The following is an 18,726-nucleotide window of genomic DNA, read 5'->3' on the forward strand; positions in this document are numbered from 1 at the left end:
CAGAGAACCTGTCTCAAAAAATCAAAACCAGCAACAAAAAGTACCCAGCCCTAGTACCCAAGACCACACCATTCACTCCAAAAATGCAGTCAGCATTGGAGGAAATGCCTACTTTAAAAAGAACACTAAGCATTCATATTTTTCAAAATTCTTCATGCAATATTTCCCATTCATGACAGTACAAATAGCAGTAATCAGTAGGGAATGTATGCAAAAAGTATAGATAAATGCTGCTCTGCTCGTGAGAAAAAAGGATACTAGACATACATATCCAAATATCCATCACCAAAGACAATTTAAATGAATCAAGGTAAGATGCTACTAAGATGTAAAAATTACTTGTAAAATCCAGCTTGTAAGAATTCTTGAAGATATAAAAGAAAAAAGTAGGTAGAGGTTACATATGAAAAAGATGAGGAATATATGGTATGCTTTGATTTGTGGATTTAAAAAAAATTACTGTCTCTGGAGTGGTGGCTTGTCAGTTAAGAGCACTTGTGTCCCTTGCAGAGGAGTTCAGTTCCCAGCATCCACATCAGGCATGCAGTTTCTAGTGCTTGTAACTCTAGTTACATGGTACCCCTTCTGGCTTCTATGGTGAACATATAAACAGCCCTTTATCTACATGAAGACAATCAATACTTTAAAAACAAAAAGACAGTGGAAAGATGGCTTATTGATTAAGAGCACATGTTCTTGCAGAGGATCTGGAGTTGTCTCCCAGCACCACAAACCATAATGGCAGGTTTAGGTGATGGTCTTCTGACTACCACAAGCACCAGGCACATGTGTGCAAGAACATAAATACAAGCAAAACACTCAGAACACAAAGTACATAAATATAAAACAATTGCCCAAAGACATGAGACACATTGGCGTAAGTGGTTACTACATAAGCATAATGGAAGGCTAGACACAAAACCAACAAGAAATGAAGAGCACATTGGGTAATTTTAATAGCCAGACAACTTAAAAGCAGCTAAATGAAAAGTATGCACATTGGAAACAAGAGGTAGAGGAGCAACCCGGCACCTAGAGGATAATAGAACCATCTATATACAGCACTCATCTCAGGAGACAGAGTATGAACATGAGAAATACGTGAATTATCCAAGTTTAATGAAAGACAGACATCAACACTGATCTGAAAAGTGCAGCAATTTCTTTTCTTTTCTTTTTTTGAGACAGGGTTTTTGAGACAGGGTTCTGGCTATCCTGGAACTCACTCACTGCCTGGCGCAAGCGCAGCAATTTCTACACAAACAAAAATGGGCTAGAGAGATGGCTCAGCAGTTAAAGAGTTGTTTCTTATGCAGGGTAGTGGTGGTGCACACCTTTGATCCCAGCACTTGGGAGGCAGAGGCAGGAGGATTTCTGAGTTCGAAGCCAGCCTGGTCTACAGAGTGAGTTAGGACAGACAGAGAAACCCTGTCTCAAAAAACAAAACAAACAAACAAACAGTTGGTTCCTCTCTTCCAGAGGCTCTGGTTGGGTTCAGTTCACAACCACCATGTCAGGCAGTTTTACAACCACCTGTAACTACATCTCAAGGGATTTGATACCTCTGGCTTCCTCTAGCACCTGCAATCATGTGCACACACCCATATGCAGGCACACACATACACATTTAAAATTAACAAAAAGTTTTTGAAAAAGAAAACTTACCTGGGCGTATCACAGGCAACTTCCTAAAAATTAAACCAACACTGCAGCCATGAGAGGAGGGGCATGACAAGCAGAAAAACTTGAAATGAGCCAGGTGGTTTGGGCACACGCCTTTAATCCCAGCACTCAGGAGGCAGAGGCAAGGGGATCTCTGAGTTCTAGCCCAGCATGGTCCTCAGAGTAAGTTCTAGGAGCCAGGGCTATACAGAGAAATTTTGTCTAACAAACAAACAAACACAAACTTGAAATGATCAAAACACCAAAGAGCTGAGTATAATTAAATACCTTATTTAAAGCTCTGAAAGAATAAAAGGAATTAGAATTCTGTACACCAGCCATACTCATTTAGGAAGCAGAGACAGGAGGATCAGAGGTTTATGGTCATCCTCAGCTACAGAGCAAGGCCTTAGACTACATAAGACTGTCCCAAATAGAATTTAACAATTCTATATTCAAAGTTTATAACTATCACACACAAAAAAAGAAAAATACTTTTTCAACTAATGAAAAGTCAGAGTGATAGAGCACTTGCCTCGTTGTTTCAACCCTTGGCATTCAGATACCTTAGATTTACTGGCAAATATGAATAATAGTGTGTACTCTCAATTTTGTAAATATATAAAAAAAACAAAGCATAAAATTACAAGGTACAATATGTCATATATATATTTTTTTACTTCTATACAGTCATATAGAACATAATAGGCTATTTAAATTTAAATTTATTGAAAGTAAAACTCCATTTATACTAGTCATATCTAAGTGGTCAATAACCAATTAACTACCATATTTTCAAGCTCAATGTATATTCCTATACAATGTATATTATAGACAGTTCAGTTGGACATTACAGGAGGAGAGGAAATACGTACTTTAAGCTTTACAGCACACATTCCTGTCTTTTCCTTCTCTCCCTTTCCACTTTTTAAAATTCCTTTTAACTCATTAGGAAAAGCATGTGCATTGTGTGTGGGTGTGTGTGAGGGGGCAGCCTGCAGAAGTTGGTTCTTTTTGACCCTGTGGGACTAGGGGCTGGAACTCAGGCCATCAATCAACAGCAGCACCTTCACCTGCTGAGCCATCTTACCCCTCCCCTTTAAACAAAATGCTTTACACTTGCCAACAAGTAGGCAGGCTGCACAGTAGAGCCAGCAGCCTGGCCTTTTAAAAACAGGTCAGAGGTTTGATGTACAAAATTCCTTGAGCTGAGTTTAGCCCATGATACAGTCTGTTAAACCTTCACATTGAGAAACTGACATTTCTGATAGAACCAGAAAAGGCATCTGATAAAACTTAGCAATGCTTCCAAAAAACCCAACAACCCAAAAAAACAAAACATTCAGTAAAACAGGAATAAACTTCCACGTTTGGAAGGTAAATAAAAAAAATTTTCTGCTCCCGTCGGCAACACATATACTAAAATTGGAAGGATACAGAGAAAATTAGCATGGCCCCTGCACAAGGATTACACGCAAATTCATGAAGCATTCCATGTTTTTTTTTTTTTTTAAAATTCACCCCTACATATCGCATTTAATAGAAAAACAATAAAATCTTTACCTTTTTTGTTTTGTTTTGTTTTTTGGTTTTTTGGTTTTTTTTTTTTTTGGGACAGGGTTTCTCTGTGTAGCCCTGGCTGTCCTGGAACTCACTCTGTAGACCAGGCTGGCCTTGAACTCAGAAATCTGTCTGCCTCTGCCTCCCAAGTGCTGGGATTAAAGGCTCCAACCACCACTGCCTGGCTTACCTATGTTTCTAAAAACAGAATCAGAATGCCATTGTTACATTTTCTAGCATTGTAGTAATTCTGTCGTAAGAAAAAAGCCAGAACAAATTCATAATCCAAAAGGGGGTTGGGGGGACATGGAGCTTGTCCAGAAGATAAAACCAGAAGCTACACAAACCTGACAACTAAATTTGATTCCTAGGTAAAAAACCACAAGTTGTGGGTTAGCTAATCTGGCATAAGCCAAGCAGCATCAGAAGCAACAGAGACAACCTCCGCTAAGTGGAAGACCAACACTTTGTCCTCTTCCTCCACACGTATGCTGTGGCAGATATGTACCCCTCATACATAAAAAATATTAAAAAGCGAAAAAAAAGTAAAATCATTTGCAGACATGCTTTTGTATATATGGAATCCACAGAGCTATTTCTAGAATAGATGATTTAGCTTTACAATCAATACGTAAGCTAAGTAAGATCAATTTTATTTTTATAACAGCAAAAATAGAAATGGAACTTAAAAGTTAATACTAGCCATGCAGTGGTGGCACACGCCTTTAATCCCAGTGCTTGGGAGGCAGGGGCAGGAGGATTTCTGAGTGCGAGGCCAGCCTGGTCTACAGAGTGAGCTCCAGGACAGCCAGGACTATAGAGGGAAACCCTGTCTCGAAAAACCAAAAAAAAAAAAAAAAAAAAAAAAAAAAAAAAAAAACTAAAAAAAAAAATCAATTATCAGCCTGACATGTTCATCGCATCTATGAACATCAGTACCCAAGTAGCTGAGGCATGAAGATCTGAGAGTTCAAGGACAACTTATGCTACAGGCAGGAGACCCTGTCTCAAAAAAATAAAGGGAAATATATACATAATGTATGTATGTATAATATCAAATATCCGAGGAGGGGGGAAGTCTATGGAGAACTACAAAAAGTACTACTAAGGAAAAAAAAATTTAAGAAAACCTAAACAGCCAAGCATGGGAGCACATGCCTGCAACCCCACTATTTGGGAAGCATTCAGAATCATCCCAAGTTAGACATAGGAAGTTCAAAGCCAATATGGCCTACATGAGACTCCATCTCAAAACACAAGGAAAGGAGAAATGGCTCAGTGGTTAAGAGTGAAGGTAGTGAGTTTAAATCCCAGCAACCACATTATGGCTCACAACCATCCACAATGAGATCTGATGCCCTCTTCTAGGGTGTCTGAAGATAGCTACAGTGTACTTATGTAAAATTAATAAATAAATCTTAAAAAAAACACAAGAAAAAATAAAAAATATAATTGTCAAGATATATACCATGTTCATGGAGAGAGACTAACTCATCCCTAATAAAATATTAGTTCTTCCTAAATGATAAACTTCTAGGATTCAGTGCCTTCTAAAAACACAGACCTATTTTCAGGCAAAACATCCATACACATAATTAAAAACAAAACAAAACAAAAAAACAAAACTCATATTGCCTCAAATGAGAAACATTAAAGTTAATGGTAGGAAACTGGATAAACTGGTATATATACTAAATGCACAACTATTCAGCAATACAGAATGATCTAACACATAATATGGAGAGTCTTTAAAGCATTATAAATTAAACCATTCAAGAGTACATATGGCACATTTATATAAAATTTAGAAGTGAGCAAACTGCTCTTCAGTGATTAACAACTAGCAAGTGAACACTGGAAAGGGGCCTCAAAGATGTCTTTTAAAACAATGGAGCTTAATAGTACTCTCTTACATCTTTTTGGGGGGAGTTATTACATAAGTGTACACGGTTCTTAAAATATCCCACTAAACCTGAGATGTGTAAAATTTACCAAAGAGAAATCTCTATATCTGATAAATACATTGTAAATATGAAACTGCTACTCCATGCATGAGTCTGTGTTCCCAATTGTTTTCTTTAGTGTGATTTGTGGGCTCGAATCTGTTCAGAGGAGGCCATAGATTATGAAATTTATCATAGAGAAAATACACTCACATGTCCTTGAAAGAAACAGTGTTTGGAATCTGGGAAGCAATGCCATGGAAGCAGCCATGAGCCCATGAGTTAATGTGCTAACACTTGCTCACTGGAAGGTACTGATTGTATACATTTAATTTTTACAATCTATCATGGGGTTCTTTTAAACTATAATTCTTTGTTGACTTTCTTGCAAGCTATTCAAAACAAAATTCTGGGAGGGAGAAGGCATAAAGGAACACTATTACTACACTTCTCTGGGGTTTATGGTCTTGACTTTCCAAATCATTCCCTAGATAGGGCATAGAGGCACAAACCTACAATCCCAGCACCTAGAGGACTGCAATTTGAAGGCCTAGCTGGTTCTATATATAATTATAGTAAGATCATGTTTCACAATAATTAAAAAATTTAAAGCACATCTTTTCCAATCAGGTGAATATTCAGGTCATACTTCCCTATTAGATCTAGGCTTTGTCCTCTACAAGTAGAAATGAACCACAAGCCAGAATATGTGATAGAAATTTATTAATAAGCAAACATCTTCATCTATACCAGAAATATCAGCAATTAAGTTATAAATGACTTGTGAGTGGAGTTAACAACTTTATAGCATCCCATTAGAATGTCTGTTGCCAAGTAAGCAAGTGCAGATCATTTTATACTACACCCAAAGGAAAGAATACCTACAGGAGTAGCAGAGTTCTCCCTGAAAGAGCAAGCTAAGATATTCCTTTTTTGATAGGGTCTCTAAAAATTTTAGGACCTAAATTTCTGAATTGCAGTCTAAACCAACTGTTTGAGAAGAGCTAGTTCCTGAGGGCATAAGATTCAAATAGCTATTCATGTGAAAGGCTTGTATGGCAGTTTTATTTTGCATACAGAAAACCTTAGCTACTTGATGTCTTTGGAAGACTGAAGGTATCTTGCAAAGCTAATGACCCAACTTTCACACAGGTGCAGTCAGTGAAGAAAGCTTTACAGGTACTTAAGGCACAATAGCTATCCCCAGGAAATGTTACTTTATGCATATAAAGCCAATGTCATCATGTCAGGATTAGCCATCTTTGAAGGGTCTAGAAATAGAAGGCCCTAGAATTCTTAACTCACTAAATTAGGAGGACTCATAAACATGAAAAATTGCTTAGTTTTTAATAAAAGCAAATTGTTTTGAATAGAGAAGAGTTAAAAGAATTGGCCATGGATAGTGGTGGAGCATGCCTTTATTCCTAGCACTCAGGAGGCAGAGGCAGGTGGGTCTCTTAAATTCGAGGCAAACCTGGTCTATAGAGTGAGTTCCAGGACAGCCAGAGCTCTTACACAGAGAACCCATGTCTCAAAGAACCAATAGATGACAGATAATAGATTGGGGATGAGGGGTGCAGGGGGAAGGGTCGTTAAAACCCAGCAGATACTTTTGGTAAGACTACTTGAATAGTGTTAAGAGGTCAAATGTGGTAGCTGGCTGGGTAATAGGACCACCCATTTGGATGGAAAGCCTTAGTTAAAGCTTCACACAAATTGACAGACCCCTTTTGTTGACTGCCGAACCTCCATTGCCCAACACTGTATAGAAGAAACTCAATTCTACCATTTGTGGGGGTGGGATGGGGTAGGAGTGTAGTCTGTGATGATTTAGAGCTCACATAATCAGCTCATATTGAAATATTTGGTTCCCAGTTGGTAAAACTCTTTGGGAAGGGCTAGGAAGTGTGGCTTTGCTGTAGTTTGTCAGTGGAGGCAGGCTCTGTGGTTTTAAAACTCTCATGCCATCATTCCCAGTGAGCTCTGCTTTCTACTTAAGGATCAAGATATGACTTCTCAGACTCTAACCATCTGAAACTGTAAGCCCAATTAAATACTTTCATTGCCTTGGTCATTTTGTTTTGTCACAACAATAGGAAAATAATTAGCAAACAAAAGACCTAGGTTAAATATGATTGCAACTAGGCTTTTTTTTACCCACTTTCTTTGACCCCACAATATTCTTTTTTTAAAAATAGTTTAATAGAATATGTCAAATCAGACAAGTATGGACACATTATGAAAGTTTAACATTTTAGTGATTTGATAGTATTTTCTTAGAATCCAGCTAATAGCAATCTATCCCTATTTATCTAACTTGTATATGCATTTGAGTTTGATATCTCTGGATCCCACATGGATTCATTTTTAGAGATGCTAGGTGCCAAAGTGACTTGTTTGTAAACTGGCAACTACAGTGAAAACCACCTTAAACGGCCCCAATCATTGTCAATTGAAAAATGTTTTTTCTGAAGAAAGCAGGATCACTTCCCCTACAGAACGATCAGTACTAGCAACTGGGAGATGGGGGGGTGGGAGGGAAGAACTGACACAAATACACCAAGAAACTCCTAAAGTTGTCTTTATTCTTAGTCACATTGACTTCCAATTGAGAGCTTCTAGGTTGGCTAATTCAATTTGAAAAACTAACAGATGTACATTCTTTAAAATATGTACCAACTTCCCCAAAGATATATGGAAAAAAAACTTAAGAGTGCACAGTTTTCATTTATGAAGTAGCCACAGCTTTCCCATTGTTGTTTATCTTTAGGAAAACAAACAACAACAAAGAAAAACCCCAACTCCAAAGATGATAGGTGCACACCTGTAATCCCAGTAAGTAGGAGGCAGAGAGGCAGGAGGAAAGCTCTAAACTGGAGGTCAGCCTGGGCTACAGTGCTGATGATATTTGTTTTAAAAATAACACCACCACCTCCCCAACCCCCCCAACCCCCCCCAAAGATTCCTACTACACTCTCCAGTTGCAGGGATAAAATGCTGATATCAAACGGTTATATGATAAGCTGGGCTTAGGAGCACATGCCTGTCATCCTAGCACTTAAGAGGTAGAAGCAGGAAGATCAGAAGTTCAAGGCCATCCTTGGCTACATAAATCCTAGACCAACCTGGGCTATATTGAGAACTTGTCTTTAGAAGAACTCGAAAGATTAGCAGCTGCTCTGTGCATTTTCAGCTATCATCTATAAAAAGAGATCCTGTAACAAGTCCCAGTAGACTGTCCAAATTCTCTACACTGGATGGTGACAAGGTCAACTGTAAATACCCTATCAAATTACACTAAACTATTTATTTTCAAGTGTAACTTGTGGTCTGGCTGCCATTGGGGACTATGACCTCCAATGTGAACATGGGGATTGGCTACCCAACCTGCAAGTAGGGAAGGGCTGTTTTCTACTCAAGACTGGTTTCTTGGACAATTGTGGATGAAGCAGCAACCCTCTCAAAGGAGCACTGCTAGGCATTACTGTTGTCAAAAGTATGGAAAAAGCCACTTCTCGTTCTGGATGCTACACTATTCTAGGACCAGAATAAGAAAACTGTACAGAGGTAGTTGGATATCACTCTAGTCCCAGATAGAAGAAATTGTGAAACTTTAGGCAAGTTAGTAAATCTTATTATTATTTTCCTATTCTGTCAAACAGCAATCTTTACTCCACTTTTTTTAGAAAGTGGCAAACTGGAGTACAGATGTGATAAAACTCAAGTATGGTTTGATAGTGCCATGTTAATATCCATAAATAGGGACTATCAGCTTTTATGTGTAAGTTTATTCCTTTTGAGGCTGAGAAAGTTTTAAATATCTCATCTTTAAAAAACTGACATCTCAGGATGTACTGAGCATCTAAATGTGTATCATTACTACAACACAAATAACAATTTAAAGTCAATGTTCAAGATACAGAAACCAGAAAGCTTTCAGTAATACTTCTGAAAGTCTCAATTAGACAAATTAAATGTTGGGGATGGTCTCATTCACAGTTCCCTACATAGAACCTGAACCAAATCTTGACAGTTTATATTAAATAGGAACAGTGAATAAGGCACATTATACAGGTGGCAGTTACCCACCTAAGTTATCTGTTTTCAACTATAAAAATAAACATAAGTAACTAATGGAATAACAAAATAAAAGTTTATTTTATTAGAATTAGGAATGTTCTTTCCCTCTGGGCAACCTGAACAGTCCAGTTACAATGAAAATCTAAGAACAGTTATTTCCACAGCACAAGGTGCTCTATGCACAAAATTACAGGGTTAGGAGCATTTAATCAATTTATCGATCTGATTGTCTCACCAACCCACCCCATCCCATCCCCCAAGTGCTCTATACCGGACGTAGCTAAAAGAATTTGTTACATTTAAACCTTTACTCTTCTTGTTCTAAATTTCAAGTCCTACTTACAGGTGAACCACACATTACACTGCAGATTCAACCATTTCAAATCAAGTCAGTCTTGGATCTATTTGTGTGTATGTATACACGTGTGTCTTTAATATATTTATTTGAACACACATAAAACATATACAATCTGGGTTGCAGCAAATTACAAAGAATTTAGAGTCTGGTAATGTTATATGCTACTCCATTTACCACTATGGTATGTCTCCTGAGCTTTTGGATCAAAATTTTATTGTAAATCATTGAAAATTCACCTGTTGCTCAATGAATTGCTCAAATGAAGCATGCACTGACAATGTAACTGATCTCAACAACACAGGGAGACCCTGATGTTTAAGTAGAGCCCTCTGAGAGACTTAGGTAGGTCAAATAGGGAAGCTGTTAACAATATGGCTTGCCTGTCCCAGCTGGGAGCACTGAAGCTACTGACAAAAGCAGGTAAATTCTGGAAATGCTGTCAGATATGGAGACGGTTGTTAAAAACTTGGATGTAGCAGAAGGGCCAGTTCACCTTGATCCACACAAATTATGAGTGCAATATCCTCAGGTTCCATGTAGGACTACACTATCCCTCCATGGTGGCAGACTGAGACTATGAGATGCACACTCTTTCTGGATGCTTGTTGCAGGGCAGGGTGGGAAGAGAACTTATGACACTCAGACCTAGATACTGTGAAGTTAACTCTTTTTAAACACCACACACACAAAGCATTTTAAGGACCACATATATCTAACTGTGACAATTCTGGTTGCTTTTCAAAGTCACCAGGAAAAGGAACTTACTTGAACTTTCTTTGAAATCTCCTTGGTTTTGATAAAGGTCTTAAGATTGATGCAATTATTTAAAATAAAGTCAAATGGATAATGGGAGAATGATAGGGCATAGAGAAAAGCAGACACTTCAGATATGCCACCTGAGGTGACAAGGAAAGGGAAGAAAAAAGATACAAGTTGATCCTAAAGCGACAAGTGGTTTAAGGAAGCAGCATAATATACTCAGCAAACATTCACTGATTTTTGATGGGAAAAGAACAATTGCAAGTACATCTCATGTAACAACCTTTCTAAAAGGAAAAGTAGGGTGATTCAGCAAAGCCTAACTTAGGCAAAAAGCCAGAGGAAAGTTAACCTACTTCCCAATGGAGTAATAAGATGTACAATGCAAGAACAGACACAGCTGCCTCACAAATGGTAAACACTCCCTAGGCACAAGACAGTTAAAGGAAGACGAAGAGGTCATCAGCCAGAACTGGCATTTAATAGTTTTACCTCTTGATCTAGTTGCCTAGTTCACTCTGCACTCTTATATAAAACTGACAGTCTTAGGGATGCTGACCTGTTGAAAAATACCACAGGCAGAATGGCCTAAACAAGTATATAGTTAATAAAACCACCACCATCCTTTACTTTTAACATAGCTTTTAGTAGAAATTTCATAAAAATGGACATCACAGCTAAAATGCATTATTCTCCTATATGCTGACAATAGAAAAGAAGCAAACTCAGTGATTCCTACTCAAATGTACTGGATGGGAGTATCATGTTCTAGTGGTGTTTGCCTTCAAACTGAACCCACCGCAACACACACAAGTAATTTCAGTATCCACCATTTTAATTCACAATCTCAGACTAAGTGAATGGCTATTTACTTATATTTAAGTGAAAACATTGTATTCAACACCCTAACATAAAGAAGGGATGAGAGACGAGCCATAACTGAAAATTTAAAAGGCTCAAAGCAGCAATTCAGGAAAACTAAAACAGGAAAAGAAATTTTGAAATGTCTCCTCCAGATGTAATAGGGAGCCTAGAAACCCTCTGGCCGTGTGCACGGCGTGGGCACACAGGCTGAAATGGGGCATCAAGGCCACAGAGGAGTAGGTTGGGATAGGATCATTCATGAACTGAAGCAACTAAACCCTTTAACAGGCCGAGGCATTTGCTTAGAACTTCACTAACTGGATCTAGATCCAGAAGCTGAGAATTCTAGGCATGAGGCCCATGGCCCGCAAAAGATACAACCAAACCACAAAGGGCAAACTGACCTCAGGAAGGGGAAAGCACTCTAGTTAGGTCTTGCAGAGGGACTTAACAAACACCTTTATCCCAACCCTAGAAAGATAAAGCCAACTGAAAGAAAATGCACAGCAAATAGACATAATCTTGAAGCTTTTTAAAGAATAAATATTTTTGTAATTAAACATTATGCAAACACGTGCCACGCTTGCTTTATCCATGCATATGCGCTATATACAATTTTGAAAAATACTGTGTTGTCCTCTTGTTTTAAGTCATATACAAAGTTTTTGTGTTTTTTTGTTTGTTTAATCCTCTTGCTGCCTGCTCCCTTCTCCCTCCCAAGAATTTCCTTTACAAGTAGCTAATAATCATTATTCACTCATGACCTTAGGGTATGAGAGAAAGTGAATCCAACTCTGTGGAGGTGTGTATGTGCAGGGGAGGAAGGGGAAGAGGTCTTTACCAAAGTACAACAAAATGGCTGGTTTGGACATGAAAAGCAGTGTCAAGGAGCTACTTGAAATTTTAACTGTACTACACTCAGGAAAAAGAAAAAGGAAGTCAGCTTTGAGAATGAAGCTACGTTACAAGTTAAAGTTGGAGGGCTTTTGTGTGTCTGTCACACTTTGTTGGCGGCCTAGAATACTGTTGTACAATGGTTTATCTACCTTTTTTATTACAATATAATTTACTTAAACTTTCCGTTAACAAAACAGAATTCTGGTACTACAGACCAGCGGTGTCAGAACAGGCTTAGTGCCTCCTTGTTTGTGTTTGTTTTAATTGCATGAGCACTCTAGATGGTAAAGTTTTCAGAGTTCATTTTATGCAGGGCCAGTCTCAGTCCTCAATGTACTCCCACAGATCTTTTTCATAGCCTTCATGCACATGCTGTAACAAAACCCTTCGTCGACTCTCACAGTATCTGTAATCAAAGAGAAAAAAAAAAAACTTGTCAGCCTCTGAAAAGGAAAGAGGCATTTATTTTTAAAAAGGACTACTCCTAGAGTTTGTTCAGGCTTTGAAGAAAGCACCTGCTAATTGCTATAATTATTTTCAGACTTAGATGCACAGGCTTATCAAACTGCCTCTACTATCTGTTCTAAGGACTCTTTTTTGCATTCTTTGGCTGCTGAATGGAAACCAAACCCAGGACCGTGTACATGCTAGACAAATACTCTACCAATGATCTATCCTTCCTAAGATTTTTTTTTTTTTGACTCAGATTCCCAATGTCATAGAGTCTTCAAGTGTTAGAAGTTCTAATGTGCCTTTAAAACAATGATTCAGACCCATAGTTGTATAAATTATCCTATCTATAAAAATAAAGTGTTGTTTAACTGTACAAGCATTATAAATAAAATGTAACAATTAAAATTAGCCAAAGGATGTGAAGACACTGGGATTAAATCTCTAGGCCTTCCAACTTCCCAGCTGCCTTACTACTGTCATACCTGGGGCCAGGCGGTTGCAGCACATGCCTTTAATCTCAGCACTTGGGAAACAGAGGCAGGTGAATTTCTGTGAATTCAAGGACAGCCTGGTCTATAGAGGATAGCCAAGGCTACACAGAGAAACCCAGTCTCAAAAAACAACCATAAAAAGAAACCCAAACAAAACAAAAGATACCAGGAGGTAGAGAGATGCCTCCAAAGTTTAGAACATTCCTTGTTTTTCCAGAGGATCCAAGTTCAGTTCCCAGCACCTACACCAAGTGGCTCACAACTCCCCGGAATGTCCCTCTCCTGGGCTTTGTGGATATCCAAACAATGCACATACTCACACAGATATACATGCATACACATAAATTAAAAAATAAATCATTAAAAAAAGAGATATCAGCATGTGAGGAAAACATTTTGGGAGAAAGCTTTTGTTGAGAAATCAAACATGGTTTTATACTTTTAACTTATCAAAAATTGAAGCCCTGTTTACCTCCAAGCTCAGTTAAGTTTCTACTAAGATAGAAGCTATCAAAAAACTCTCAAGAACCAACCCCCGATATCCACTCCCTCATGCTACTTATTTTTTAAAAACTTTCTTCCCTACAGTGTAGAGATTTCAACCAAGGTACAGTAAGCCATTTAGAATAAATAGCTAGATTCCTCCTATTATCAGTATAGCATCCGAAATTTCTTGCACAATAGACAGAGGGAATCTGGGGGACATAGTAGCTATATCAACCATAAAGAACCTCACTACTGGCAGAAAATTTTGTACATTAGATTTTAAGATCTCACCTGTACTTATCTTGGACTTTCTGCTTTATATCTTGCAGAGAATCTTGGGAAATATCTCGTTCAAGGTAGCCCGAAAGCACCTCTGTGGCATTTTCTAGATCTGCTTGATTATTCTGAAAGAAAAAGAATATTAAGTAAATTTTGGCTTCAAAATCAAGCTAAAATATAATCCATCTTAGCTAATTTACTCTGTACTTACTCTCAACACTGATATAGTCATTCTGATAAGCAGCTTAACTAGTGGCTTTCACCTGTAACAACTATTTTTTTTTCCTATCCCAAAATAATTTTTAAAATGTTAGAAGATTCAACCATTACCTCTGGAAGAATATACTAAGCACAGTTTGAAAGTCTTAGGATCTTCTAGATATGAGATCTGCTCTTTTAAAAAACTAAAAATTAAAAAAAAAAAACACTAAAAATTAGGGGGCTGGTGAGATGGCTCAGTGGGGAAGAACACCGACTGCTCTTCAGAAAGTCCATGAGTTCAAATTCCAGCAAGCTCATGGTGGCTCACAACCACCCGTAATGAGATCTGATGCCCTCTTCTAGTGCGTCTGAAGACAGCTACAGTGTACTTACATATAATAAATAAACGAATCTTTAAAAAACAAACAAACAAACAAAACTAAAAATTAGGGCTGGTCAGATGGCTCAGCAGGTAAGAGCACTGACTGCTCTTCCAAAGGTCCTGAGTTCAAATCTAACCAACCACACGGTGGCTCACAACCACCTGTAATGAGACCTGACGCCCTCTTCTGGTGTGTCTGAAGACAGGTACAGTGTACTTATGTATAATAATAAATAAATCTTAAAAAAAAAAAAAAAACTACAAATTAAAACTTTTTTGATTAAAAACGAAAAAAAAAAACAACTTTATTGATACATACATCTGGCTGTAGACAAGAGTTTTTAAACTTAATTATACATAGCTTTTTCTTCCCTTAAAGATTTGTTATATGTGTGTGAGTACACTGTCTCTGTCTTCAGACACACCAGAAGAGGGTACTGGATCCCATTGCAGGTGGTTATGACCCACCATGTGGTTGCTGAGAACTGAATTCAGGACCTCTGGAAGAGCAGTCAGTGCTCCTAACTGCTGAGCTATCTCTCCAGCCTCATATTTTAAAAAAGACAACATCTACTGTTTAATCCTGGCTGGCATAGAACTTTCTGTTTTAACTCATGCTGGCCTCAAATCCATAGAGATCCACCTGCCTCTGGAATATTGAGGTTAAAAACAAGTGTCAGCGGGCAGTGCTTGCACACGCCTTCAATCCCAGCACTTGGGAGGCAGAGGCAGGTGGATTTCTGAGTTCGAGACCAGCCTGGTCTACAGAATGAGTTCCAGGACAGCCAGGGCTATACAGACAAACCCTGTCTCGAAAAATCAAAAAACAAAAACAAGTGTCAGCTAATAAATCTATTTCACATTGTATGCAAGATCAGTATTCTATGGATTATTTTTTGTTCTTGTTGCTGTTTTGTTGTTTGTTTTTTGAGATAGGGTCTTACTATGTAGTTGTGGCTGGCACAGAACCAGGCTAGCTAGCTTTGAATTCACAAAGATGAGTCTCTCTTTCCTTCCTGAATGCTGGGATTAGTCATGATCCACCAAAGCCAGTGATTCTCTATTTTGGATCAGAGTGGGGTTTGTACCATTCTAAGATATCATAAGGCTTAAGTGACCCAATTCATATAAATTGCTTATTCAGCACCTGACACACCATAAGTTTACAAAAATCACAAAACTAGCCTTGATATTGAAAGTTAACATGTGGCAATTAGCTTTGTAAAAGTTGACATGATGGCTAGAAAAGGAGGCTTTTAGCAGTAAAGGTTTTTCAAATAAAGATGCTTTAAAATTGATGCATTAGTTGGATGTGGTGGCACAAGGCTTTATTCCCAGTACTTTGGAGTCTAGGACAGAGGGCAGCCTGGTCTACATAGCTAAACACTCCTGTCTCAAAAAAAGAAAAAAAAAAAAAGAAAAACTACCAGGTAGAAAAGAAAGTAATAAAAGGAGAAATAATCTGTTCTAAGTCTTCAGAGCTGAATGATGATAAAAGTCAAAATTAAAATTTAGGACTGGTTGTAGAACCAGTATAGTTAATTAGCTAGCTGACCCACATAAACTTGCATGCAGTTAAATATAACAGAGAAGTTTCTCTTATCTTTCTGAGAAGGACTTGGTTTAACTTTCCTCTATGAAAAAAGGTAGCCTTGCCCCATGTCCAGGAATTTGTCCTACCTCAAAGATAATGGACTGGTTATTCTTTTTGAGGTAGAAAGCGAAGACATAAGTGTACATGAGTGTGGCACGACACTGGCAGAGGACATCAACTGCTTTCTTCAGGAACTGCACCTCGATCCAGGACATGTTGTGCTGCTGCATCTCCTCCATCTTTTGTTTCACCTGAGCATACAGCTTATGCTCGAAGCGTAGACTCTGCATGTGGTTCATATAGCGATTACAGTAGAACAGGTACCTCTGCAGGGCTGCCCTAGATCGCTGACCCAGTAAGAAAAACAAAAGTCTATAGTTATGACACACATACTGTATACAAAAGCTGGTGTTCAATTAAGGCACAATATCATACAGCACCTCCTATGTTAAAACAGCTCATCACCAGAAAGAGCAAAGGTACCAAAAGTTGGCAATGATGCGGAGAAGGGAAATCTTGTATGGCACTGCTGGTAGGAAGGTAAATTAGTAGAATCACTATGGAAAATATATGGAAGGTTCTCAAAAAACTAAAAGTAGAATCATCATAGGAATCAGTATTGCCAAATTTGGGCATCCAGTAAAAAAAAAAAAAAAAAAAAAAAAAAAAAAAGCAAGCAATTATGCTGAGTATGTCTGTACTTCTCTTTATTATTTGCAATAAACAAACATGAAATCAGGAGTTCATTCACAAATGAATGGATTCAATAGAGTATCGCTCAGCCTGAAAGAACCAAATGCTGGTAATATCCAACAACATGGGCAATCCGGGGAGTCAACATGCTAAGCCTATACAGAAATACATATACTATAGAATCTTGACTTATAAAGTCCTCTAGCTCCCTTTGTTTTTTTTTTTTTTGTTTTTTTTTAAAGATTTATTTACTATTATAAATAAGTACACTGTAGCTGTCTTCAGACACACCAGAAGAGGGTGTCAGATCTCATTATGGGTGGCTATGAGCCACTAAGTGGTGGGTGGAATTTGAACTCAGGACCTTCAGAAGAGCAGTTGGTGCTCTTAAATGCTGAGCCATCTCACCATCCCTCCCTTTGTTATTTTATACTGCTATGATGCTTACTAGTTTCCATATAGCTGCCATGAGCCACAAGTGGCCAACAAATTAAACAATGGTGCTAAAGAATATTTTTAGCATTACAAAAAAATTCTACAGGACAGCAGTTTGGCACAATGTGATGGTTTATTATCATCCCAGGAAGTGGCACTATTAGGAGGTGTGGCCTTATTGGAGTAGGTGTGTCACTGTGGGTGTGGGCTTTAATACTCTTGTCCTAGATGCCTGGAAGCCAGTCTTCTGTTTGCCTTCAGAACAAGATGGAGAACCCTCAGCTCCTCCTGCACCATGCCTGCCTGGATGCTTCCATGCTCCCAACTTGATGATAATGGACTGAACCTCTGAACCTGTAAGCCAGCCCCAATTAAATCTTGTCCCTGTAAGAGCCTTGGTCATGGTGTCTGTTCACAGCAGTAAAATCCTGACTAAGACAGATAAAATGCAATGAGTTAGAAAACAAGAAGCAGCTGTGTTACTGTTAGTTGAACCAAGTTACTTGTGCAAGCTGAACAAATTTCCTGAAAATCTAGTACTCACAGCAAAAAAAGAGTAGAAAACTACCCTGAGGCAAAAGGACAGCACAATAGCTCCTCAGACAAAGTCACTGAAAGTAGGCAGTACAATCAACTAAGTGGGTTTTTGTTTTTGTTTTTGTTTTTTTTTTAATTTTTTTCTGGGGGTAAGGGGGATCCCTCTGTGTAACTTTGGCTGTTCTGGAACTCACTCTGTAGACTAGGCTGGTCTCCAAGATCTACCTGGCCCCAATTCCCAAGTACTGGGATTAAAGATGTATACCACTGCACAACTAAGTGGTATTTTAAAAAGTGTATTTTTTTTTTTTTTTTGGTTTTTTCGAGACAGGGTTTCTCTGTGTTGCCCTGGCTGTCCTGGAACTCACTCTGTAGATTAGGCTGGCCTCGAACTCAGAAATCCGCCTGCCTCTGCCTCCCAAGTGCTGGGATTAAAGGCGTGTGCCACCACCGCCCTGCAAATTTGTCAAATTCCCAAAATTTAACAGAAACCCCAACTTATCACATTACCACACAGAGTACTACAGAACTTTAATATACTTGATGATTCTCAAACTATTTCTCATTAAAACTCAATGAAGCTAGGTGTAATAGTATATGCCTTTAATCCTAGCACTCAGGAGGAGAAAGCAGGTAGATCTCTGAGTTCAAGGCTAGCCTAGTCTCCAGATCAGACAAGGCTATATATGGAGGCATATAATAATAATAATAATAATAATAATAATAATAATGACAACAACAATAACATCATCATCTTCAATCACCACCACCACCATCATCCCTACAAACAAAACCCTTAAAAAAAATAAAAGGAGAAAACTTTCAATACAAATAACAAAATGCCAGGATCTAGAATGAAAAACAAATTCAAGATTTGAAAGAGTTCCCAAAATAACCCAAACTGGCAAACTGGCCTACCAGCCAAATATAGATACCAATTGCTTTTCATAGGTAAAGCTTTTTGAAACAGTTACGTTACATTCTTCTGTTAAAGCCTATGACTTCCCAGAGTAAATGATAAAGACTACAGGTAGTATTTGGTTCCCACCCCA

General features: G+C 38.2%; 1 protein-coding gene and 1 non-coding gene across 3 annotated transcripts in view; one reads left to right on the top strand and one right to left on the bottom strand.

The window, feature by feature from the left end:
* Positions 1-3,057: 3,057 nt before the first annotated feature.
* On the top strand, positions 3,058-3,164 carry LOC116074021. Its single transcript, XR_004112011.1, has one exon. It is a non-coding gene; the product is annotated as a U6 spliceosomal RNA (small nuclear RNA).
* A 6,135-nt stretch (positions 3,165-9,299) lies between these two features.
* Arih1 (ariadne RBR E3 ubiquitin protein ligase 1) overlaps positions 9,300-18,726 on the bottom strand; it is an 87,929-nt gene continuing 78,502 nt past the window's right edge. For both annotated transcript variants that reach the window (XM_031345452.1, XM_031345453.1), the window contains 3 exons: positions 16,096-16,356; positions 13,845-13,957; positions 9,300-12,529 (listed from right to left, as the gene is read on the bottom strand). In XM_031345452.1, the coding sequence (XP_031201312.1) occupies positions 12,445-12,529; positions 13,845-13,957; positions 16,096-16,356 (459 nt within the window). In that variant the 3' untranslated portion in view covers positions 9,300-12,444. The remainder of the gene's footprint in view (positions 12,530-13,844; positions 13,958-16,095; positions 16,357-18,726) is intronic.

This window comes from Mastomys coucha, unplaced genomic scaffold (genome assembly GCF_008632895.1).
Source record: "Mastomys coucha isolate ucsf_1 unplaced genomic scaffold, UCSF_Mcou_1 pScaffold23, whole genome shotgun sequence".
In the NCBI taxonomy this organism is placed as follows: domain Eukaryota; kingdom Metazoa; phylum Chordata; class Mammalia; order Rodentia; family Muridae; genus Mastomys; species Mastomys coucha.